This window comes from Lepidochelys kempii, chromosome 7 (genome assembly GCF_965140265.1).
Source record: "Lepidochelys kempii isolate rLepKem1 chromosome 7, rLepKem1.hap2, whole genome shotgun sequence".
NCBI lineage: Eukaryota > Metazoa > Chordata > Testudines > Cheloniidae > Lepidochelys > Lepidochelys kempii.
The window spans coordinates 18291873-18319230 of NC_133262.1; the positions used below are offsets into that span (position 1 = coordinate 18291873).

Sequence of the window (27358 nt, forward strand, 5' to 3'; positions counted from 1 at the left end):
GCTCAGTGAATTGATCAGTAAGGGGACAGCAAGCTTTTCACCTCTGTCACTTGTCTTAATTCACAGTGGGACAATAGTTAATGAAAGTCATCACAACAGATCTGTTCAGAGGCCTATGTAGAAGGTGCTAGAGATTTCAGTCCATTACACAGTGGAAAGCTATCTCCATTCCAAACAACCACCGTGGCTGGCACTACCTGACAGAAAAAAGAATGGTCATGGAGACTGGACTGCCTCTCTTACTCCTAGCAGTGGTGCCCTCTACTTCCATAGGAAAGAGGTAGATCATTGTGTAGGAAAAATGTGCACGGCTGCTGCTCTGCCCTGTTCCATGCACAGAGGGATTCAGTCCTCAGGACAATCAATATAACTCAAACACTCATATATATTACAGGGGGCCTTTCAAAACTTAACAGAGAGAGATGCCAGACAACTCTCAGTGAGCCACTGCTGATCCAGACCACAATTTGGAACTCTGTTTTTCTTGTAAGAAAAGAAATCAAAAACAAATGTTAAGGCATTTTGTGCCACTAGGAAAGGCTAAAAACACCTAAAGGAGAACTTAAGGCCTTAAATCACTGATTTTCTCTCTTCGCTGCAGAAGTCCACAGAACTTGCAGAACTGCCTTTTCTGCACACACACAATCATGGCTTCCAGGTAGCTGAAATAATGAGGAAGCTCCACTAATCTTAGAATTTTGTATTTCCTAATTTCACTTCTTGCCTCACCTTCCCCAATCTAACACAGATAAGGACTGCCACTATACATTACATCAATATTTCTGGAAAATAAAGCACTAGCTTTGAATAGCCTACTACCTTTTTCTGAATGAAAATGTGAATTCAGAAAGACAGGCATAAGTGGCTTTGCAAAGAAAATGCCAAGTGTCACGAAGAGCAGACATCTAGTTTTTTAAAAAAAAAATACACCAACACTATAAAAGGTCGCAAAGTCAAGTATTCAAAAGTTATGAAATGCTAGAATGCCTATGCAGCCTTAATTCAGCTCCCCTGAAAACGCAGCCTGTGTGTTATATAAAAGGAAGCATTGATTGTGCTTAGGGAAGCATTGTTCTAGGCTAGCTATCCTCAATTTTTTCAATACCAAAACACTCTACCCATCACTGTCTTATCTGGGTTCCACTGTTGTCAACCTCCCAGCATTCCATTTCAGCTTCTAGACTCAATGGAAACAAAAAGATTTAATAAGGAAAGTTCAGACTTCGCATAATTTTCCTTACCTTCCCTATAACTTAATGTTTCTGGAAAGGGATAGTGAAACATATCTGCCTATTGTTTTAGGGAAAAGCATGGTCAACAGGCTATACATACATTCTGTAAAGCAATCTTAAAAATGCTATGCGTAGAATGGTAATCTTCATTCTGCACTAATGTAACTTCCAATTGTAATTCAAAATCCATGCACTCTGGTTTTTGAGCAACTTTGCCAAATGAATTTTATAGGCAACAGATTTTTTGTCAAATAGCATCACATTTTAATAAATATTACTACAGAGAGCGAAATTTTACGACTACATCTGTTATTTCACGTTTGAAGAAAAAAGTCTCTCTGTTCCAAGATTATGACAATTTTTTCAATAAAGGAAATTTTAATACACATCTGTGTGTTTACTTATGATACCTCAATGATTCAGCACAGTTCAATGCTGCCCTTTAGTTATGTACTCATTGCATTTTCGATGATTTAGTATGTTTATGACCAGTTTCTGGCAGTCAATGCAGTGCTTATTATTTGGACACTCAAAATTCTCTTACTAAAAGGCTGGCAAAATGAGAAGTTTGCTCAGACAGAAGATTATGTAGATTACACACTACCTATAGGGTGAGAACATACTGTTTATTTTTTTAAAATGACATTTACCAAAGATTAGTTATTTGACTGTAATTACCAGTAGTAAGGAAAGCCATGCAAATGTATTGGTACCTGTAGTTAGTTTTAGATTATTGTATTGCAATCTAAGGGCAGAGTTAGGCTACAAATTTCTTTCCACTGAAAAGTCCCAAAGTTTAGAGTTGTCTTGAAAAATAGATGATTTTTTTTTGGCCTTTCAGAATAATTAATATTTGGACTATCTAACCTGGTGGAAGAAGCAGCTGTTTGTTTTCCATTGTTTTGTTTTGAATTAAATAAACCCCAATCCCAATATATTTCTGAAATTTTCATACAACAACGAAGATCTGTTTTTACTGACACAAAAAATTAATCTCGACATTCTCCAGGACTCCACATAAATATACCTAAAGAGCCTGTCCACAGAGATTTTAGACAGACAAATCACCTAAAAAAAAAACAAAACATGAACAGATGTACGAGTTAAATGACTCTATGACTATCCCAAAATCAAAGAAACTGAAATATTGAAACATGGTACGTGCTGCTGTTCCCATTGAATTCAATGACAGAAGGACAGGGCCTTTTTTTTTTAATCGCCTTCTAATCTGTGATAACCTCAGGGACGGAGATGATAGGGGGAGTGTGGAAACATTCTATGCTCTACGACTCTGGGGGGACTGCATGGTCACCTGTGCTACTGAGTTCACCACGCTGACCAAACAAGAAATGAAATTCTAAACTTCCCGAGGCTTTTCCTATGTACCTGGCTAGTGCATCGGAGTTCAAAGTGCTGTCCAGAGCGGTCACAATGAAGCACTCTGGGATAGCTCCCAGAGGCCAATACCGTTGATTTGTGTCCACACTACCCCAAATTCGACCTAGCAAGGTCAATTTTAGCACTACTCCCCTCGTCACGGAGGAGTAGCAAAGTTGATTTTAAGAGCCCTTTAGGTCGACAGAACGGGGTTGGTTGTGTGGACGCAGTCATTTTTAAACTGACCTAACATGGCTAAATTCGATCTAACCCCATAGTGTAGACCAGGCCTGAAAGAATTAGTCCTATCAGTGTAATTTTGGAGAGCTCTGGAAACATCCAAAGTGTGTTGCTTCTTCTCCCCATGCATGGAATGCAGTTTTGGTAAGACCCCAAGATAAGACAATAGATTGGTTTACGTGGAACTGAGAAAGCACCTTAAGAATATCTTTAACACCATGAAAAACAACGAGGAGTCCTTGTGGCACCTTAGAGACTAACAAATTTATTTGGGTATAGGCTTTCGTGGGCTAAAACCCACTTCATCAGATGCATCTCTCTGATGAAGTGGGTTTTAGCCCACGAAAGCCTATGGGATGAAGAAGTTTTTCTTGTGAATAGCTTCCTGCCTTATATTACAAAGGTGCAAAAGCAGTCTCTTCCCATAGTACTCAGCCAGCCAGCATCCAGATTAGCAACTACAGCATCATTGGGTCTGGATAGAACGCTTGACCATGATCTTTCAACAGAAGGTGTTGACAGTTTGATAGCCTGATCCGGGGGGTTTCAAGAACATTCTGAGCAGGTCCATCAGCCAGAATGTCTTGGCCCACAGGGAGATATAATGATGCACTTGGCCTGGTCTCTGGGTTTGGCAATCACCTTGGATATCAGTAGGATTGGCAGAAAAGCATAAAAACTTCCCTGATTCTAGTGCAGAAGGAAGGTTTATGTCTCCTCTGGAGCAGAGGTTGGGACATTTGGTGCTGCCCCCAGAAGTGAACAGGTTATCACCAGATTTCCCCCATTGGTGGAATATCAACTGGACGGACTTGACCACTTGTGGTTGGTGGCAGTTTCTCTACTTAGGAAATCTGCCAAGTTGTTGCTCGACCCCAGAGGATGAAGGGCTATCGGGGCTATACTGTGTAGGCAGTAGCAATCCATAGTTCAATCACCTCTTTACTGGGTCAGGGAAGGAGGTCTGGCCCCATTCTTGTTTATGTAGCACATCACTGGCTTCTGATCTGACAGTATCTGTCAGGGCCATAGGACTGGGAGGAACACCATACACACCAGTATGATGGATATCAGTTCCAAGACATTTATATGTAATCTCCTGTCTCTTAGGGACCATGTCCCTTTTACCTGCAGTAGGATACCCAGGCCGACCAAACCCCCCCACACACCAAGCCTGTTCCAGACACATCCATAGCCAATGCTCTGGAAGGGGATGGGATTTTGAGTGGTTCCCCTTTCTGGACACTGTTAAGATGTAGCCCCCAAGTCAGTGCCTTGAAGACAAAAGCCAGAATTATTACTTTCTTCCTCAGCCTATGCCTGGTGGGGGAGCAGATGGACCTGAGCCAAAGTTGTAGAGGCCTCAAGTGAAGTCTATCAAGTGCTGTCACAGATGCACCCACTGATACGTGGCCTAATAATTTAAGCAGGTCCGTAACATCATAATAGGACATGCTATCACCCTGTTTATTAATTACCTTAGTGAGACAAACCTGTCCTGAGGTAAGTACACTCTCGCTGTTTTGGACTCTACCCTGGCTCCTGTGAATTCTGTCATCGGGAATGGAAAGAAAGACAATTTCTCATAGTTCACCAGGAGGCCCAGTTGGGTAAACAGAGAAAGACTACTGCCACAGTTTCAGAGTTAACGGCACCTTTGGAATTCCCCCCCCCCCCCCCCCAACACACACACACACACACACACACACCATCTTCCTTGAGGGCACCCACTTAAGGTTTTAGGCTTCCCAGCTGCCATCTCTCTTGGGGCAGAGACCCGTGTCTATCTCCCTTCAGACTGGATTTAGGTTTGCAGTCTCGCTACACCTCACTGTTCTTTCCACCAGTTCTAACCAGGGTCCAGCACCTGTGATTAACTCTTTCTCCAGGAGTTACAGCAGTGTATACCAACCTTCATAAAGCAAATGGGCATTTAATTCTTAATGCAAAAGCATTACAGAGAAAACAAAAATAATAAAAATTTACATGCATACTAAAAGCTTACCAGAGGTCACCCTTAACCCCAACCCCAGTATTTCAGACCCCAGAAATGGGGTTTTTCCTCCCTTTGGTTACAAGCTCATGTCAGTTTTTAGGTCACGTACCAGACCCCAACTAGAAAGTTCGGCTGATTCTTTATACAGCAAGGGCTTTTACTATCCAGTCTCTGGGAACAAATAATCACCAGTATCCTCAGAGTGCAGGTTCAAAAGGCGAGGGTTTTTAATAACCAGGGTTGCAGAATTTGCATTAGCTATTCCCCAGAAAACCCACTTAACACATTGTCCCAAAAGTCCATGCCTATCTGGTACTTTAAATATAGTAATTTAAACACCTTACACTTCCAAGGTCTCATAAATGTCAATTTGCCAGTGTTTTGTGACAGGATTTGCCTATGATCAATCAGTCAACTAAATACAGATAGGCCTGGATGCCTATCCTCCTTTGGGGTGCTGCCACTACAGCAAGGCACTTTGTGAAGTCTCTTGATAAGGTAGAGAATCCAAATGTACTGGTAATGATTCTGTCTCCCTGTAAATCTGAGGTACTTCCTGTGGGCTGGGTGGATGGTGATGTGGAAGTACATACCTGCAAGTCTACAGACACAAACCAGTCGTGCGTCTGAAGAGCTGGAATGATGGAGGCAAGTGATACCATTCTGAAGCTGAGGCAGCATATGTATGTATTCAGTCTCCTCAGGTCTAGGACAGGACAAAGACCTCTCCCCTTTTCTTCTTCATAATGTGGAAAGATCAGGAGTAGAAATATCTGCACCTGTAATCTCACAAAACTTTCTCTACGGCTCCTAAACAGAGCAATGAAGCCACTTTTTTTTTTTTTTTTCAACTGGCTCTTGTGCGAAGATACCCGAGACAATGAAGAGGGCAGGTAGGAAGTAAAGAGAAGAATTGGATGGGGTAGCCATAAGTGACGACGTCTATCACCCATATGTCAGCTGTGATCCCTGGTCAACGGAAGAGGATGAGGCAATTTCCGAAGATTGGCTACAGAATCTTGGTTTCAGTGTGGCTCACAACCGTCTCTTCAAACCTGCTGCCTCTGGGAATCAGGCTGAAGTGCAATGTTCTGGCTACTACTTGCCCTTCTTTGATGGGGTTTTAAGTTCTTCCCAGCAGTCTTGTGGGAGCCTCAACAGGAAGAGAGGGTCACCCACTCCGATATCAGGAAGCTCTATTTTGCAAAACAGAGCTTGGTAATGAGTGGTTCTAACTTGCAGGGAAGCTGAGTCGACCTTCCCTCCCCTCCCCCCCGAAAAAGATCCAGCCTCTTGAGATCCTTATTCTTTGGGGTCCCTTTAGTTCAGTGGTTCTGAAACTTTTGTACTGGTGACCCCTTTCACATAGCAAGCCTCTGAGCGCAACCCCCCTTATAAATTTAGAACATTTTAAAAATATATTTAACACCATTATAAATGCTGGATGCAAAGCAGGGTTTCAGATGGAGGCTGACAGCTCGCAACCCCCCCCCCCACCATATAATAACCTCACGACCCCCTGAGGAGTCCCGACCCCCAGTTTGAGAACCCCTGCTTTAGTTGATCTTTGGTTTTGTTTTCTGCCCTGAATCACTGAGAGGACGAGAAATCCTGGTGTGGGATGTGAGAACTGTTCAAAGCCCTCAGGCAGGACTTGGTAATGTTTCTGTAGTTGCTTCAAAATCAGAAGTAAGGCCAGCATGTGCCAGTGATCCTTCAGTCTCCAATTTGCCCTCGTTAACTGGTAGAGCAATCCTTGTGGGCACTGAGGAGCTCAAGATGTTGAACATCTTGTGTATGTTCTCTTGGATTACTCTCATCTCAATTTCCAAGGTGTCTGCTGTCCTGGTGAAGCTCCTGGAAGGCTCTAAAGTATTCCAGAGGAAGGTTAGGATTGGTGCAACTGCCTCACTCAGAGAAAAAGATGAGTCTTCGCATGGAGACGGCAGCTGGAACATCTTCTGGGCTTGCTTTGCCCCTACTAATGCCAGGGCAAGAAGTGCAGCTGGAGCCTCGTGTCCCTCAATTTCTGGGGTGCAAGGAGGAGTGGCAAATGGAGTTTGCCGAGAATTTGCCGCCCTGATAGACACAGCTATTCAAAAGATTCTAAGGCCTTGGCTACACTTGCACGTTATACCACAATAAAGCCGCCCAGAGCGCTCTAACTCACTCCCCATCCACACTGGCAAGGCACGCAGAGCGCTCTGACTCCCTGGCTAGAGCTCTGCTGGTACTCCACCTCCCCGAGAGGGATAAGGTTTGCTGCATATTGGGTGAGACGCTACAGCGTCAGTGTGAACGAGGAGTTACGTTACAGCGCTCTGCTTGCCTCCCCAAAACGTCCCATAATCCCATTAACTGAAGTGGCCCTTCTTGTCTTTCTTGTGAACTCCGGCAGGAATGCGGAAGTTGCCCTTTCAAAGCTCTATTTTGGAGTGCCGGCTGCTTACCAGCTCCGAGAAAAAAAACAAATGGCTAATGTTTGCTTTGAGTGAGTGAGAGAGGGGCGGGGGGTCTGTACTTACAAGACAGCGTGCTGACACATTCTCAGTAACCCCAAAAGCCCAATCTCTCCCACCACATACACACAACACACTCCACCCCACCCTCTCCCCATTTGGGAAGCACACTGCAACCACTTGAATGCTGAGAGAGCTGCCCATAATGCACCACTCCCAACGCAGCTGCAAGTGCAGCAACGCCAGTGCGCTTTCAGCTGTCAGTGTGGACAGACTGGAGTGCTTTCCCTCCTGCGCTGTACGAAGGCTGGTTTAGTGCAAATCACGCTACATCTGCAATTGTAGCTAAGCCCTAAGGTTGTGTACATGAGGCGCAGGTACACTTACAGTGGGATCCACTCTGACACACACTCAAAAAAATCACCTTTATTTTTTTTTTATTTTTAAAGGTACAGATTCTCGTAGCAGCTCAAGTGGCCTTCAGCAGCACGCATACAAACCCGCATTCAGATTACTGAGACAAAAAATATTCATTTGTCATTCAAAAACACTTCACATACACCTGAAGAGGAAATTGCGTACTTCACCATTTGCCGAAAGTATGGCAAACTGTACTCAACAGAAGAAAATGGGTCTTGCTTCTGGCTACTTTGAGCCTTTTAAAAAGGTTGTCGCAAGTTTCACACTGAAGAATACAACAAAAGAAATAATACCGCATATGGAATATTTTAGAATGTTATGGAACTCATGCCAGCAGGAAGCCAAAGAATGAACATGAATTCAGCTATGAATTTGGAACCTTTGGAGGCAAATGTACTAAATTAAAAGGACGAAAGTGTTCCATGCTATATATTAAAACCCTGAAGCACCTCCATATTACAGACAAAACATACCTAATGAAAGTCTTTTAAATTCTGAAATGTCCTCTAACTTTGCAGGATTGGAGTCTAAGTCTGGGTACATTTTGAGACTTGTCCTCAGCAGCCTATGATACTTTGTTCAAATACATTACTTAAATGGATTTTGGATCAGTCCCTTAAAGAGCTACTAGACACTTGTCAGAATTAGGAAAGCATACCCTTTAAAGGCCTTTAAGCTTAAAAATCAGAATTTCTGCATTTCTGTTCCCCTAAATTGTATTAGTAGAGATTTTTGCATGGAAGCAGAAGTATTATTAATGAATTGCTTTGACTTAAATGAAACTGCTTAAGATCTAAAACCAACAACAAAGTGTATGCAGTGATATAAATATACCTGAAATAAAACTGTTAAAAGTAAAAGAGAAGAAGGTTTGCCTACGATTTAAGCCCAAATTCAGGGTTGGCATAAGTGGTTGCAACCTTACAAACGTCGTCAGAATTGTATCTAGTAAATGCAGAGTTGTATTATTCTAGACTAGAGATTAGTTTGGCCCTAAGGCATTGGAGGAAAGATAGGTTGAAACAGGAAATATAGCCAGTTTTAAATGGATATACAGTTTTAAATGGATCCTTAACCAGGACAAACTGTCCCTTCATTGCATAGCTTCTCCATGCTTAAAATGGGAGACATTAAAATGTAATGCTCCTGTAAAATGTGGAAAATTGTATTGGTGGGATATGGCTCACTGTTGAGATTGCTTTAGTTTCCAAGCAGACTGCCGATGAAGTGAAATGACTGGGGTAGATAGAGGAAAAAATCCAAGAACAGCAAAGTTAAAATTCAAGAGCTAAGGACTGTGAATGTTCTACTTATATACATATAACCCAGCAAATACACAAAGAGTAACAGGAAAATCAATATAGTGAATGCAATTTCTGCAGCAAGTTATTGGAAAACAGGATGCAGGTCCAGCTATCTGAATGCAAGGATGCAACCCAACCAATAAGGGTGAATCCCAAATGGTACCAAGAGCTCCAAATTCCCTCTTAGGAGATGCTAGGAACTTGCAGGATCAGATCATACAAGGAATAAAATGTACACTACATAATAAATTTTTAAATAGCAAGAAACCCATCCTCTTGCTTGAAAAATCTAGTCAATCATTGGTCTTGTTAATGGAATTGAACATTTCCCTTCTGGAAGGACAGGTTCATAGATTCCCAGGGCAGAAGGGACTATTGTCATAATCTAGTGTGACCTCCTGTGTAACAAAGGCCATAAGAACATCCCCCCCAAAATTCCTTGAACATCTCTTTTAGAAAAAACATTCAATCTTGATTTAAAAATGGCCAGTGAAGGAGAATCCACCAGGACCCTTGGTAAATTGTTCCAATAGTTACTTACCCTTTATTTAGGTGCCAGGGTCTCAAAGAAAAGATTTTTCAACACACCAACTTGCTCAACACACCAACTGCTGCTGGGGACAAACTGTCTAATTACTACATACTGAATCTTCCCTTTTTGAAGTAGGTTATTGGAAATGTAGTACTAAGATAACTGCAACAGAATCCTTCAATTTCAAGAATTCTTGAGCCCTGTCAGTTTGGGTTTAGGCCTGGCTATGGTACAGAAACTGTACTGGATGCATTAGTTAATTATCTTCTTAGGTGAGGGAGGAAGATCATGCTCTGCCTATCTAAGGTATATAGCCTCCACCCACACTATCTGAGAGCCTCACAATATCGAATGTATATTAATGCCTCAACACCCCTACAAATACAGAGAAATATTACTGTCCTCATTGTTTTTTAACAGATGGGGAACTGAGGCACAGAGAGGCTATTTTTATATTTGCATGTACGCCTACAGCAAAGGAGTTTTGAAAATGCAAAATGCGTACGTTGTATTACTTACGATAATAAGTGTGAATCTCATCCATTTCCTTTTCTGTCTGGTCCTTCGTAAATGTCATGCTCTGCAAAGTGATACAAAATGTTCATTTGAAGAAGAAAATGAAGATAGTCACATTTTAAAAACACGAGCTTTAATGTCAGAACATGCAGGAAACTTATCTTTGAAACAGAGGAAATATCATTCCTTTTTACCCCCACTCTTTAGACACCAAAACAATCAGTACTACACTTTAATAAGGACTATGTCAACCCTATATGGGAGGAGATCATTTGTTCAGCTCTTTCCCACCACCTCTGCTCAGCCCTACCTGTTAACATTTAACATATACCTGGGCTGTCTATAAAGTGCCCCCTTTGCTCTACTTTCACAAGAGCAGCAGGAGAACGCCAAGCTGCCAAGGAGACTAAACAGAACAAAAACAGACCTTCCTTAAAACCTCCCTCCAGTCTTCTGATTGGTTCAAGGCCAGGTCAGTATCTTTATCTCACTTTATAAAACCCCCTGGGTATTTTTACTGCAATCATAAAATGCTCAAATGTAGGTGGTTCAACCACAGAAACATCAGTACCATACAAACTAGTATTCCCCTTAACAATAAGTGATATCACATTTTAATTGTAAGTTCTTTTACACTAGTTATTTAAAATACACCCACACAAATATCTTGAATATGCTACTAATGGTTGATTTAAATTTAAAGGCATCGTAGCGTCTTGGCACCATGCATTCTGCTCAGCCTCTCCCTCCCCCAAGCCATCCTGCCATGTACCAACAACAGCACTCTCCTGTTAGAAGTATCACCATCACCATGATTCCCTCTCCCTGCTCAGAAGGATTGAGTTGGGTCGGATTTAGCCCCAGATATAAAGGGTTTTCCAGTTGAATATTTTAGCACACTGAAAGGAACCAGCAATTCTTTTAATGAAGAAATATGTAAAAATGCTTCATAACTCTTTTGGTACAGAGATAATAAACTTACATTTTCACCAGCTTTATTAAATTCAAGTTGAGTCCGAGTTTTCTCATTGTTTTCAAGCTCTTTCACTATTTCTGCAACTGTTAATATCAATAAGCATTATAAATGGCAGAACCACAATATGGCTGTTAAGATAAAGAATAAAACAGCACTGAAAAGAACTGTCCTAGAGCTAAATGACATTCAGGCCTATATGCATTAATCTTTCACCTCAGGACACTCGGTCTGAAATCCAGACTTGAGTCACAAGTGAAAACAAAATATAATAGGCCTATCCCAGTAGTCTAGTGGACATTTGTTAACACTGCAAAACCAAAATTTGCAATAGTTCAGTAGTATTGGTAGTCTGCACACAAGGTCAAGAGCTATGGGCCCTGGCAGAGCTGCCTTGAAGGTTACACAGTGCTTGCTTTCAGATGGCTCCTAGCCAGTCCCAGGCCATTAATCTCTCACTTTCTCCCGGTATGAAATTCATTTTCAATCTCTCTCTCAATATGTACCAACATATTCAATTTTCTATGCTATCTAGACATATATTTGTAGAAAGTCTCCATTTTATAGCACATATTTAACTGAAAGTTTAAATTATGAAACATGCTGTTTATATTCTTTTTAGCTCCAAGGATTACATCCAAATGCAAAAGAAAACTACCTGTGGGTGTCAGTGCAAAACCCATCGTCCAAAGAAAGATCACATATTACTGTAAGAATTAAATAAGGCACATCTATAGATTATGATTAAGCACAATTGGGCTCATTAACACTGTAGACATAACTAGAGCTATATAGTACTTTGTGTAATTTATTGTGCCATATGCATTACTAATTTATCTCTATGCCCAAATATATCTGCAGAGCCACCAGAAAACTATGTGCATTTATAAAAACAGATACTTTTATGAGACAATTAAGCGTTCAGGGTTTGGTCAGAGAATAAAAAACCTTAAATTACATAGGAATAAAAATTGGAAAGAACCTGGCTTAAGCCAAAATCCAGGAATTTGGCATACAGTAGTTCAGCTTTCCTTATTTCACAATGCCCCAGCAGCATTGCTATAGTTGAGGATGATTTAATGCTTCCTGGGATTTAATATTCCAGCTTTATAAGCAGCACACTAAGTCAAAACTTGGTAAAGGTAGCACTGTATCATTTATGGGCTGCTACTTAAAGTACATGTGGAAGTATTCGTTACTACTACGGGAATCTATATGTGAAAATCACCCCTAGAACAGAAAGAACAGGAGTACTTGTGGCACCTTAGAGACTAACAAATTTATTAGAGCATAAGCTTTTGCCCAGAACCCTGGAACTGTAATACAGAACCGTGTGTACTGCAGCACCTACGTTTAGTGGGTCTTATGTAAACATGCTACCAAAGCCTGATCAGAACTGGTTTCTTTTTATGTTGTTTTTGCCACAACAAACCCTACACCAGTAAAAACCCCACTTCCATGAACCCATCCCTCCACTCCTGTGCTCCTCCTTGTCCTCTCTGAATTCTCTGTCTTAACCTTAGATACTGCATCCTTCTTCCACCTGCCACCATTTTCTGTCAGTTCAAGGGGGATCATTTTTAATATTTCTTTAAAAAAAGTTAGTAAAAATTATTATAATACATACAATTGTCCTCTGAGGAGTTCTGTTAAATCTGGAGACTAAAATTCAATAATGAAATTGTCAATTGGGAGTTTTAATCCTAATTTAAGGGCAAATCTCACACACCTTAAAGATGGAGTCACTACTGAGCCTCCATAATTAAAGGAAGCTTGCTGTAATCAAACTCAGTTTTAAAATTAGGATGAAGTTTACAAGTCCCATTTTTAAAATGGATTTAGCAATTCATATGCTTATATTCAACTGCAAGTCAGTGGGACTTAGGCTCCTAAATCATTTACAAGCTTTAAAATATTTTACTCTTAGTCAATAATTTCATAAAATAATGAACAAAATGAAAAACCCCCATGAGTGCTGGATATGTCAAACTGAGTTCTCTCCATTACTGTTCTGTAAAGAGCCCTGTATGTACTTGTTTCTGTGAGGTACCTCATACATTTTGGTGCATACATCAAATACTAGGTTATATAATCCTGAGAGTGTTTTATGAACTGGGAAGTAAGGCCAAGATTTTCAAAATCAGGAATCTAAAGTTAGACTTCCAATTCCTTAGACTCCTAAATAAGTTACCTAATTTTGAAAAGCACAGTTCCAACCTGGATGACTAACTTTAGGCTCCTGTTTATGAAAATGCTGGCCTAAAACTAGGCTTGGAAGGAGTAGATTTTTAATAGATAAATATCGGAAAATATCAATTTCACCATATACACACAAACCAATGAAAAAACATTTCGATAGATGATAATTAAACTTTACAGACAGGCAAAGAAAGAAAAACTCTGCCTGAGAATTTATCAGAGTCAAAATTCAGTTATTTTTTACTTAGATTTTGAATTAGGCTGGTTACAAATGGACTAGCGAATGAATAGCAAAAATAGGACTGGTTTGTTGATGAAATGATATTTACTTTGTATGTTTTGACATGTGATGTTGACCATGTGTGCTTTAAATGGTTATGAAACCTTAAACTTTTCAACTTCAAGATCTTCTGTCATTAAATAATTGTGACCCGCCTCATAGTTTCCTGCAACTGTAAACATTCAAATCAATAGAAAAAAATGCTTAAACCCCATAATTTTGTGCAATTGTGAAAATTTAATATTGATAAAAATGTTTTAAGATACTTAATAAAATATTGATATTATCCATCAGAATTATAGAAAAATTGAATTCTGCCAAGCCTACCTAGAACTTTTTGGTGTTTGACATTATTCAGACACAAAAGTATATTTTTTTACACTATACACTGAATAAAAATTACCATGTTTATTAGAATACTGGTAATTATATTCTCAAACACAGTATAGTCAAGTGGTTACAGAAGAAGAGTCAGGGCTTCAGGGTTCTATTTTCATTTCTGCCACTGCCTCTTTGTGTGATCTTAAACAAGTGACTTAACCTGTCTGCGTCTAAGGACTTGTCTACACTACAAAATTAGATCAACTTAATTTAGGTAGACCTACAGCTGGGTGGGGGGTCTGTATGGAGAGATGGAGTTCAGCAGAGGGGGTCTGGGTGTGGGGGGCTTACCGGGAGGGGTCCAGGTGCACAGGGGGCAGGACTTGTCAGGGTGGGGGTTCAAGTGTGTGCGGCTCTGGGGGGGGAGCCCTGGGGGCATCCGGATGCATGGGGCTTGGGTAGGTGGGGGAGCAGCTCCCCATATAGTGACCCCTCTCCCCCATGGCTGAGGGGCAGGAAGCAGGGTGGGGAGTGAGGACCTGGGGGAGGTTTCTGGGGTGGTCTTACCCGGCCCTGGCTGCTCTGTGCAGAAGAAGTGCACTCCCCCTCCACCCCCACCCATCGGGACTCGTAGCGGTGTGTGAGGCTCAGCCGGGAGGGGAAAGGGAGTGTCCGGGTTTGAGGGGTCCAGATGCACGGGGGTTGGGTGGATAGGGGGACGGGGGGTCTGGCCCAATACCGACCAGGCATCCCCAACCCCGCCACAGTGATTTACCTCTCCACCAGCCACTCTGGGTGCCCAAAACCACATGCCTGTGCTGCTGGGGAGGGGCACGTGACCACTTTTTGGCTTCCCCTTGCATCCGCATCAGAAAGTCATTTTTCTGTGGGGAAGCAAAGAAATCTGTGAATTCTGTACACGTGCAGTGATGCAGAATTCTCCCAGGAGTAGAAATTGAGTCCTGTGCCAAGCTCACACCTCAGGCTGTAACCCAGGAGTATGGGGGTGGGGTGAGTGGGGCCAGCTGTGAGCCCCACACAAAGCTCAGTTTCACAACAGGGAACCTAAGGGAAATAGACATTCTTGTCTATTTCACAGCTCCAGCTGTGAGCCCTGTTGCTGACAAAGTGACAGTAAACAGCCGATGTAAGTAAGGCAGTGTCTACAGGGACACTGCATCACCATAGCTACACCAACATAAGCGCTAGGCTTTTCATAGAGGTGGAATTATGATATCACTGTAGCAGGCCACTTACTTCGGTAGAAGCAGCATTCTAGTGTAGAGACTGACATAATTAGGTCGACTTATGATGGCTTATGTCAACTTAACTTTGTAGTGTAGACCAAGCCTAAGGGCTTGTCTACAATGGCACACTACAACGCTGCAAACTTCTCGTTCAGGGGTGTGAAAAAACACCCCTCTCAGCGCAGCAGGTTTCAGCGCTGCAAAGCGCCTGTGCAGACAGTGCACCAGCGCTGGGAGCTACGTCCCTCGTGGAGGTGGGTTTTTTTAAAGCGCTGGGAGAGTTCTCTCCCAGCATTCTGTCGCGACTACACAAGCCACATTAAACATTGCCAGTGTAGACTAGCCCTTAGTTTGCCTACATTTAAAACAAACGATAACACTAGCAGCTTACCACATAAGCATACTGTACAACAGTGATGAGTGGAGATCAAGTGAAAGCACTCAAATGCTAAGACACTTGAAAGTTAATATGCTGAATGCAAAACGTTAACTCTTTGCCATCTTCAAGAGGGAAATTCACTTCCTGAGTAATCTTAACTTCATGTGGATGAGGTGCATGGAAACTAAACCAAGCAGTACTACTCTTCAGTAAGGACAGTGTTTCAGACTTCATCCATTTTTATGTAGCTGCCTTCATGAAAACCTGGGTCACCATTTTTATTAAAATGAGGAAATAATGATCTGTTTCCAATAACTCAAATAAACCCCAGTTGGTGGGATTTTGCTCAAACTTTAAAAAAAGTCACCATCAAGAAAAGGCCAAAGCATTTAAAAAAACAAAAACAAAAAACCACCTCTCTCTCTCTCACCCACCCGCTTCCCGGGGAAAGTTTCTGAAAATTATGAGCTTGTGACAATGGAGGTTATAATGGAAAGTAATTTTCAAACTTTACCATATCAGTTGTACCACTAACTAGAGACTAGGAGTGGGGGAAAAAGCCACAATGCTGGTTTGCAAAGCAAATGGAAAATAATTTGATGCATCCAAAAAACACAATCAAACCTTACAGTACTCATCTGGTTATTAGATCTCAGTTGTTTTGTAGCAATATAGCAGTCTAGGCTAAAACATGAAATTCTGAAAGAGAAAGTTTATGTATTGTAACTGAATATATATTTGTTTAGATTTCTTATAAAAATTACTACCTACAAATATTTATTCTTGATGTACAGTATGACAATTAAAGTTAAAGTAATAAAAAGGATTTGTACAGTGCAGTTGGCAGAGCCAACTGTAAATGGCGCTTTTTTTTTTATAGAAAGTGCTTGTGTTATTCATTACTGGTTAACATTATCCAGAAGACACTACGTAGCTTGGAATTCTGTTTATGTAGATTTATTTTGGGGGACAAGGAAATGGCCAGTAATAATGCAAAACACACAACTATTTAATACACTATTACAAAACAAAAATTTCATGGCATTCGCAAAGGGCAGTGGTTTTTTGTTTTGTTTTTTAATATTTTCTTGTTTTAAAGCAAATCTACGGTGATAAAAGATTATAGAAAGACTCAGCCATTCCCCAGTACATGCATTCTTCAAATAGGAAAACAAAAACCATACTTCATTTCACCAGGAAACTTCTACAATGTAAAAGTTACTACGTAAAATCAAGGTCCAAGAAATTTAAGTTTAGTTTTGTTCCTTTAGTAAATAAGCTACACGACAGCATCTATATTTCTTTAATGGAACGAATCTACAATTGACTAAACTTACTAAACAAATTTTCAAATGAAGTGTGAAAATAATTGCAAACCATAAATAACTTAATTGCAAATAATAATTAATTATTAATTATTGCAAACCATAAAATATTGCATAAGTTTTATACAATATTTTAAAACACGCATGCACAAAACCATGTGGTGCATAAACACAAGATGATCCTGTTTGAAAATACAGGTGGACATGTGTGAAATTTAAGGAGAAAATAAATATTTCCAGCACATGGGTTTCCCCAAAATGCTTACCTCCCCCTCTCTCTGGAGCTTATACTTTGCTTTTCCTGTTCTTCCTCCCCTAGTAACCAACACAGATCTGCCCTCTAAGATGATAAACAACAGAACCTAAACAGGATCCATAAAGGGGGAAGTTTAAAAGCCTTACTTCACAGTTTAAGAGAAGGCCATAACCTTCTGCACTTATATCTCTTCCCAACATTCTATTCACCGTCGACCCTTCAAGGAAACTTGTAGAACTATTTCGCTCATGACCTACTCTCTAAAAACCCTAATGCTAATCCAGTCCCCATACAGAGTCTCATCTACTTTAATAGGCAGGATCTTCCCTTACTTCCATAGATCTCTGTGTAGGCATATGAATCCATGTTGGTGGATCTCTTTGCAGGACTAAACACTGAATATGAAAAATTCCAGTCACCAGTGAGGTTCTACTGGGGTATGATGGTTTTTTTGTTTGTTTGTTTTCATTTTACAGATTGAAATTACATTTATTACATGGGGGTGCTAAGCACAATGCTAACCCACTACCCAAATCTAAAGTTATTGTAAGCATTACATCTAAAAAGATTATACATACAAAACACTTTCCTCTGTGATTAATAGCATAGGGAAGAGAGTGCTTTAAAATATAACAGGGGAATGATAACCCAAGTACAAATGTTCTTAAGTAACACATTTTGTAAACTATTCAGGGCAGGTATGTGTTCATATAATGCCTTACTACACTGGTGTGCCAATTCTGCTTTGGGCTTCTAGCAATTATGGCAACATAAAATATTAAATAATAACAACAACTACTGCTCCCAAATCTAACGTGTGTATTCCTTCTATAGGATCACTAGCCAGCGTTTTGTAGAATTAAAGCACACCATTCATTTGTTGCTACCAGCGACATATGGCTTCTAAATATACATATACATATATATAGTTACCTTCACTAGGTGACCTAGATTAAAAAATTTGTGACTACATACAAAAGATAGAAACCTGCTATGGCTCATGATTTCCTGATAAACATGCTGAGTAATCTAGTATAGCTGTTCAGGAGGAAAAAGCATATGCTTTTTAATAGGCTACTTTGTAGGTGTACATATCAGTGACTAGGAATTTTTACATGTGTATATATCTCTACCTACTTTCCCTTTAAAACTGTTTGCATTTTGTTATGTATACATAACAGTAACCTTAAACTGAAGGCAAAGCTGTCTCTCAATATGTAAAATATGGTATATGCAGCTCAGGAATACACAAACTTCCTCTTGAGTAACAGGGATTACAGTTTCTTCCGAGCAATATCATATTCCTAGAAAGTCATTTCATAGTCCCTTAAAATAATTATTCAAAAGCAATTCAAAAAACTGCGTTTTTAAAAACTTTGCATACTGGAATTACATTACACAAAAAAATAATATATATGCCACAGTTAAATAAAGAGCCATAATTCTGTTGTGGATTTATGGCAGACAGATAAAGGATTTTCACCTTCACATTTGTTGTTTTGTAAACAAACCAATTTATAATTGTGTTTTCTTTAAGGAATGACTACCTCTTTACCGCCATTGTCTGCTCCTCTCTCCTAAGCACATTACCGTACACTGAGAATCTGTTCCCCCACAGCATCATGCAAAAGACTTTTCCTTCGGGTTTTCACTTACCATTTTTGTGTGTGTTTGTTTCAAATGAAAGCTGACTGTCTCTAAGGTGCCACAAGTACTCCTGTTCTTTTTGCAGATACAGGGTAAGGGTCAGTCTGAATTAAAAGTATGCATGAAAATAGAAGTTTTGCTATGTGTTGTGTTGCCCTGAACTGTCAGCAAGACAAGATATTAGGCCACATTGAGTATTGTTCCCACTTCAGAGCGAGTTGTAACCCACTACCACCAATAATAAATTTGGTCATTAAATTAAAGCTGGTTTAAACTACACTGATAACCATTATAAATCAATTCTAAAAAGCAGCAATAAAAAAGTAGCCTCTCTTCCATTTAAGCTATTACAGGGATTAACACAGCTGCCAACATCATTCATCTCTAACTATATCAAACTGTCTCCAATCATTGTACTGGCTTCCCTTTTTAATTCCACAATATGTTAAAGCTTCTCCTCACTTTCAGAAACTTTAATTCCAACCCCTTTTCTTTATCTCTGTCTACTCCCTAACCCACCTAAGTTACTTCCCGATCTCATTTATCCGTTCCCATCCATGCCCACCTTCTTCCAAGCAGCCCATTCATCTTAGAACAGTCTCCCTATTGTGCGTGAACTTTCCCTGTCCTACTAAAAGCATAGCTTACCTACCACCACTGTAGCCCCAACTATATAGATTCAAATTGCTATGGGCTTGTCTATACTAAGCAGCTGTTAGCGACAAGGCTGTGTCGACACAGCCTTGTCGCTAAAAGTCAGCATGTGTAAACGCTCTCTGTAGGTATTTTGTCAGCGCTTATGTTGACAAAATACTTCCAGCCCACAAGTGGTGTTAGCTTAGTAGGAGAGTGCTCCTGCTGACAAAGCCACATTCACACTGCCACTTGCATCCACAAAACTTTTGTCTTTCGCGGGGTGGGGTCAGCTCTTTTAAGAACCCATGTGTCAAGGTCCCTTCCCCACTCTGAACTCTAGGGTACAGATGTGGGGACCTACATGAAAGACCCCCTAAGCTTATTCTTACCAACTTAGGTTAAAAACTTCCCCAAGGTACAAACTTTGTCTTGTCTTTGAGCAGTATGCTGCCACCACCAAGCATGTTAAACAAAGAACAAGGAAAGAGCAAAACGAAAATGAAATCCAACGCATTTCTAGCTAGATTACTTACTAATTTAAGGAGTTATGAGGCTGCATTCCTGATCTGTTCCTGGCAACAGCATCACACAGACAGACTAACCCTTTATTCCCCCCCTGCAGCTTTGAAAGTATCTTGTCTCCTCATTGGTCATTTTGGTCAGGTGCCAGTGAGGTTATCTTAGCTTCTTAACCCTTTACAGGTGAAAGGGTTTTGCCTCTGGCCAGGAGGGATTTTATAGCACTGTATGCAGAAAGGTGGTTACCCTTCCCTCTATATTTATGACACCGTGAAAGACAAAATTTCGTCAACGTCACAGTGTAGACAAGCCCTATGTTGCATCTATTGTTATCTTCAGACTGCAAGCAAGCCCTTCAAGGCTTACCTATCATTCTTTGCATTTAGTTATAGCTACTTAGCTACTGGAAATTGCTATGCACATTTATGGAGATATGTAAACAGTCATATCAGACAAATGAAGTTGTATTCTTTGGTATAATATTTTGTTTCCCCATGCTCAATAGTTTGTCCCATAATTGTGTTTCCACAACGAGACAGAAGAAGGCATAATGGTATTACCCCTACTTGTTTTATTTTAAAAAATATAAGAATTATTTCTGGTTTTCTGACTGGTCCCACCATCAGAATATTCCAACTATGCAATCTGGATACTCATTCACAAATGTAACAAACATATTGCTGCAAAGAGTTTTACATCAGTTTCTATTCTGGTGCACATTATATCTCTGCACGAGAACTTAGGTTGGAGTTCAACATTTTTTCCAGGTATTTAGGTGGTATGGGATACAGGTATTCGCTGATTAAAAGGCAGACATTTCTAATAGATCAGATTATAAATTAACCATCAGTCCTTTCCTCACTACAGATTTGGGACAATCCAGACAGGCTGCCGCTGTGCCACTTGAGAGCCACACTCAGCTTTGGTAATTATCGAGGATTGGGGGTGTTTTACTAACCTGTTGCGGACATATGTAAGTGCTTGGGACTAAGTAAAGTTTAGCTTTAAGTGAAAACACTCGTGTTGCCCTGTTTATGCTAGCCATCTATCGGTCGGACGGCCGTGTCTCCCCCGATTTGTTTCCTGACACAACCTGGCACAGAGTAAGTTACCAAGAGCTTTGGGTTGAAAGAACCCCGGGGAACACAAATATAATAATAAAAACAGAAATTAAATGTGTGACAGCAAACAGTCGGTCTTGGAAAAGACATAACTTTTTATAAATTATATCAAGATATTATTTTTGACAGTTACCTTTGGGGCTTGAACTACACTAAATTCTTTCTATACCATTGTGCCAATTGTTTTGTATATGTAACAGATACAGTTGCTTCCCTCTAACTCACATGCACTACACAGAAACAACAAGGGTCATGCTGCCTATAAAGCGAGAAGAAATCCAAGAGAGCCAACACGCCCTTGTAGAGATTGGAAGGCTTGGCTGCATTTCATTCATGTCCCACACATGGCACTATTTAAGGAGAATGCAACCCACACCAGACAAACAGTGGTTTGTTGCTTAAAGAATAAATTTACCCTGTAATTTCATTAGATGTTAGAACGAATTCCATTTCCGAACAAAGCAAAGGAAACTGTTTAGAGAGATCTATGGTTACAGTTAATTATACTGCAGCAAAGCCACATATCTATATTGATGGAAAAATTCTCCATAGCAATGCACTTTCTTACTCAGTAATTTCACACACTCCACATCATCTCCTCTTTATAAGTCTAAAATTGAAATTAAACCCAACAATATATACAGAATGCCCCACTGAACAAGATGAGAGAAATTCAACACAGAAATAATTATTAATCCTTTCCCACTGGCATTCTTAAAACCCTCTGATATTTCCTAGCTTGCTAGTGATGACCCAAAGAGTTAATCTGGAGACACCCCAACATCATTATTCATGTGCAGTACCAGTAGTGCCACAAAACATTTTGGAATTCATTGCGCAAACTAGGAAGTGTCAGTGGAAAAGAGGCGGCATTTTTTTAATAAAGTTAAGTTACAAATTGTTTGTGCTGGATGCTCTCCCAGTATGTGTGTCAAATAATTTTGCAATGTTAGCTTCATAGGTCACTTTTTATATGATTAATGCAAATTCTCCAAATCCCCATGTTATTCCACAAGGACCCAAACGGTCTTGCTCCTACTCTGAAAGCTAATTCAGTTTCTCACAGGATAGAGAAAGAGAGAGAATTTCTTAAAATGTATTAGGAACTCTAGGTGAAATCATCATAGCTTTGCCATCCTACCTGATTTGGGATTTAAAGAATCACATTGAGCATTATGCATATGCACAAATTCTTGATGTCTTTTAATAAGCTGTTGCCTCGTTCCTTGGCTAGACAGCCCATATTCCTTTAGCTTCTTCTTCAGATCACGGTCAGAAAGTAAGTTGTAAACGACTTTAGGCAGGCACTTCCTTTTGTGACCAGAACTGCAGGAGAAAAAGTAAACCAATGAAAAACCAAGAAATTCTGTCTTGTATAGCAGGAAACCAAGCAATGACTTACAGTTCTATAGTGCTTTTCATCCAGAAGGATCTCAAAGCACTTTACATGTAACACGTATAAGAATCATATGACCCACTATTGAAATATTGCTACCTCTAGGGTGCAATGCAGTACCGACAGTAACATCCCTACGAAGTGAGAACACCTTACCCATCTAAAGCTGGGGGGGGGGGGGGGCAGAGGGGGGATTTTAAATATACAGAATGCACTTACTCTAGTTTAAATTTACTCAGGAAATTGGGGTGAACACCTCCATCTCTTGTAACAAGCACCACAGAATCTTTAATAGCTATAATGGGTGAAGACTTCAAATTCATATCAGCTGCTACCCTGAGGCCTAAGTTCAGCATGGACTTAGAGGGAATTCAGCTCCTAGGTATTCCATCCAAATGCTAGCTGCGCCTTAATTGCATAGTTACTGAGATTTTAAAAGGTCACAACATAGATTTGTGTTAGAAAACTTTCCAGTTTCCTGAAAGAAATACTCCAAGGAAAAAACCATCAAATAACTATCCTGAAAGCAAATTTGTAGGTGCCAAATTATATTAAGAAAATTAATAGTGTTATCCCAATTAATTACCTCCTACAAAGAACTCCACTTCCTGACATTGCTTAGTGTGAAATAAGAATGTGAAGACATCCATTCTGCTGTAGCACAGGGGAAATGGCTTAATTACAGGAAATAGTAGAAATTGGAAGGCTCAGTGAAACATTTACATTTTTGAATGAGCGTAACATTCTCTCTACTCGTAATCTTGGAGACAGAGAATGCATAAAACTGCAAATGTATGCTCAGGTCACCTTAATGGTGAAATTTGTATCTGAGCGGACTAGATTTGGCTAGTGACCCATACTAATTCCTAGCTAATCTTCAATTTAAATAATCTTGTGCTAGTGATACAAGAAAAGAACAAAAAAGACGAGGAGGACTTGTGGCACCTTAGAGACTAACAAATTTATTTGGGCAAAGCTTTCATGGGCTAAATCCCACTTCATCAGTGCAGTGGAAAATACAGTAGGAAGATATAGATACACAGAGAACATGAAAAAAAATGGGTGTTGCCACACCAACTGTAACAAGACCAATCAGTTAAGGTGGGCTATTATCAGCAGGGGAAAAAAAAACTTTTGTAGTGATAATCAGGATGGCCCATTTCCAACAGTTGACAAGAAAGGTGTGAGTAACAGCAGGGGGAAAAAATTAGCATGGGGAAATAGGTTTCAGAGTAACAGCCGTGTTAGTCTGTATTCGCAAAAAGAAAAGGAGTACTTGTGGCACCTTAGAGACTAACCAATTTATTTGAGCATAAGCTTTCGTGAGCTACAGCTCACTTCATTGGATGCATACTGTGGAAAGTGTAGAAGATCTTATTATATACACACAAAGCATGAAAAAATACCTCCTCCCACCCCACTCTCCTGCTGGTAATAGCTTATCTAAAGTGATCACTCTCCTTACAATGTGTATGATAATCAAGCTGGGCCGTTTCCAACACAAATCCAGGTTTCGACATCTCCGACTCAAGGAATATTTCCAACATACCTCTGAACAACATACTAATCCACAGAGACCTCCCTACCAACACTACAAAAAGAAGGATTCTACGTGGACTCCTCCTGAAGGTTGAAACAGCAGACTGGACTTCTACATAGAGTGCTTCCACCGACGTGCACGGGCTGAAATTGTGGAAAAGCAGCATCACTTGCCCCATAACCTCAGCCGTGCGGAACACAATACCATCCACAGCCTCAGAAACAACTCTGACATCATAATCAAAAAGGCTGACAAAGGAGGTGCTGTTGTCATCATGAATAGGTCGGAATATGAACAAGAGGCTGCTCGGCAGCTCTCCAACACCACTTTCTACAAGCCATTACCCTCTGATCCCACTGAGAGTTACCAAAAGCAACTACAGCATTTGCTCAAGAAACTCCCTGAAAAAGCACAAGATCAAATCCGCACAGACACACCCCTGGAACCCCGACCTGGGATATTCTATCTGCTACCCAAGATCCATAAACCTGGAAATCCTGGGCACCCCATCATCTCAGGCATTGGCACCCTGACAGCAGAATTGTCTGGCTATGTAGACTCCCTCCTCAGGCCCTACGCTACCAGCACTCCCAGCTACCTTCGAGATACCACTGACTTCCTGAGGAAACTACAATCCATCAGTGATCTTCCTGATAACACCATCCTGGCCACTATGGATGTAGAAGCCCTCTACACCAACATTCCACACAAAGATGGACTACAAGCCGTCAAGAACACTATCCCCGATAATGTCACGGCTAACCTGGTGGCTGAATTTTGTGACTTTGTCCTTACCCATAACTATTTTACACTTGGGGACAATGTATACCTTCAGATCAGCAGCACTGCTAGGGGTACCCGCATGGCCCCACAGTATGCCAACATTTTTATGGCTGATTTAGAACAACGCTTCCTCAGCTCTCGTCCCCTAACGCCCCTACTCTACTTGCGCTATATTGATGACATCTTCATCATCTGGATCCATGGAAAAGAAGTCCTTGAGGAATTCCACCATGATTTCAACGATTTCCATCCCACCATCAACCTCAGCCTGGTCCAGTCCACAAAAGAGATCCACTTCCTGGACACTACAGTGCTAATAAACAATGGTCACATAAACACCACCCTATACCGGAAACCTACTGACCGCTATTCCTACCTACATGCCTCCAGCTTTCACCCCGACCACACCACGTGATCCATCGTCTACAGCCAAGCTCTGCGATACAACCACATTTGCTCCAACCCCTCAGACAGAGACAGACACCTACAAGATCTCTATCAAGCATTCTTACAACTACAATACCCACCTGCGGAAGTGAAGAAACAGATTGATAGAGCCAGAAGAGTTCCCAGAAGTTACCTACTACAGGACAGGCCTAACAAAGAAAATAACAGAACGCCACTAGCCGTCACCTTCAGCCCCCAACTAAAACCCCTCCAACGCATTACTAAGGATCTACCACCTATCCTGAAGGATGACCCAACACTCTCACAAATCTTGGGAGACAGGCCAGTCCTTGCCTACAGACAACCCCACAACCTGAAGCAAATACTCACCAACAACCACATACCACACAACAGAACCACTAACCCAGGAACTTATCCTTGCAACAAAGCCCGTTGCCAATTGTGCCCACATATCTATTCAGGGGACACCATCACAGGGCCTAATAACATCAGCCACACTATCAGAGGCTCGTTCACCTGCACATCCACCAATGTGATATATGCCATCATGTGCCAGCAATGCCCCTCTGCCATGTACATTGGTCAAACTGGACAGTCTCTACGTAAAAGAATAAATGGACACAAATCAGATGTCAAGAATTATAACATTCATAAACCAGTTGGAGAACACTTCAATCTCTCTGGTCACGTGATTACAGACATGAAAGTCGCTATTTTACAACAAAAAAACTTCAAATCCAGACTCCAGCGAGAAACTGCTGAATTGGAATTCATTTACAAATTGGATACAATTAACTTAGGCTTGAAGAGAGACTAGGAGTGGCTTAGTCATTATGCAAGGTAGCCTATTTCACCTTGTTTTTTCCTTCCCCCACCTCCCCCCAGACGTTCTTGTTAAACCCTGGATTTGTGCTGGAAATGGCCCACCTTGATTATCATACACAATGTAAGGAGAGTGGTCACTTTGGATAAGCTATTACCAGCAGGAGAGTGAGTTTGGGGGGGGGGGGGGAAGGGGAGAAAACCTGGATTTGTGTTGGAAATGGCCCAGCTTGATTATCATACACATTGTAAGGAGAGTGATCACTTTAGATAAGCTATTACCAGCAGGAGAGTGGGGTGGGAGGAGGTATTTTTTCATGCTTTGTGTGTATATAATAAGATCTTCTACACTTTCCACAGTATGCATCCGATGAAGTGAGCTGTAGCTCACGAAAGCTTATGCTCAAATAAATTGGTTAGTCTAAGGTGCCACAAGTACTCCTTTTCTTCATGGGGAAATAGTTTTTACTTTGTGTAATGACCCTTTCACTTCCAGTCTTTATTCAAGCCTAAGTTAATGGTGTCCAGTTTGCAAATTAATTCCAATTCTGCAGTTTCTCGGAGTCTGTTTTGAAGTTCTTTTGTTGGAGAATTGCGACTTTTCAGTCTGAAATTGAGTGACCAGGGAGGTTGAAGTGTTCTCCGACTGGTTTTTCAATGTTATAATTCTTGAGGTCTGATTTGTGTCCATTTATTCTTTTTCAGAGATTGTCCGGTTTGGCCAATGTACGTGGCAGAACGCGCTATCTCAGGTATCACACATTGGTAGATGTGCAGGTGAACGAGCCTCTGATAGTGTGGCTGATGTGATTAGGTCCTGTATGGTGTCCCTTGAATAGATATGTGGACAGAGTTGGCAACGGGCTTTGTTGCAAGGATAGGTTCCTGCGTTAGTGTTTTTGTTGCGTCGTTGCTGATGAGTATTTGCTTCAGGTTGGGGGGCTGTCTGTAAGTGGGTTTTAGCCCACGAAAGCTTATGCCCAAATAAATTTGTTAGTCTCTAAGGTGCCACAAGTACGCCTCGGGTTTTTTTTTTGCAGATACAGACTAACACAGCTACCACTCTGGGGAAAAAAAACAACAGTTGCAGATACTTTTCTTTTCTGAAGCAGAATACAACCCCCTTGCAGAAATTTAAGTATGGCTCTCTACATTAGACATAATATAACAGCTTTCTACTTTATTTTAATCTCTTGTAATCACTGTAGCACATCTGGCAAAAAGATGCATTTCCTCCCAATTACTTTCAAGAAAAGAGAGCTGTTTAAGTTTCTATTGGGGAACAAACTTTTTATTGAATTAAAACTTTTCAAAGCTCTGCAAAAGTTTAACACCTATTGTAACGTACAGGCTGCATGGGGCCAAAGACAGCTGCCTGATAATGCCAGCTATTCCACTGGAATGTTGGATCTCTACAGATGTTTTGTTTA

The 27358-nt window shown here is 40.7% G+C and overlaps 1 protein-coding gene across 8 annotated transcripts in view; it reads right to left on the bottom strand.

Moving 5' to 3' along the window:
* The window catches only part of RAD18 (RAD18 E3 ubiquitin protein ligase), a 123197-nt gene that overhangs the window by 64562 nt on the left and 31277 nt on the right, over positions 1-27358 (bottom strand). For all 8 annotated transcript variants that reach the window (XR_012159775.1, XR_012159772.1, XR_012159774.1 and 5 more), the window contains exons 7-9: positions 22121-22305; positions 11059-11135; positions 10080-10140 (exon numbers count right to left, since the gene is read on the bottom strand). Coding sequence is in view for 4 of the 8 variants with exons in the window: in XM_073351211.1 (XP_073207312.1) it covers positions 10080-10140; positions 11059-11135; positions 22121-22305 (323 nt within the window). In the remaining 4 variants the exon portion in view is untranslated. The remainder of the gene's footprint in view (positions 1-10079; positions 10141-11058; positions 11136-22120; positions 22306-27358) is intronic.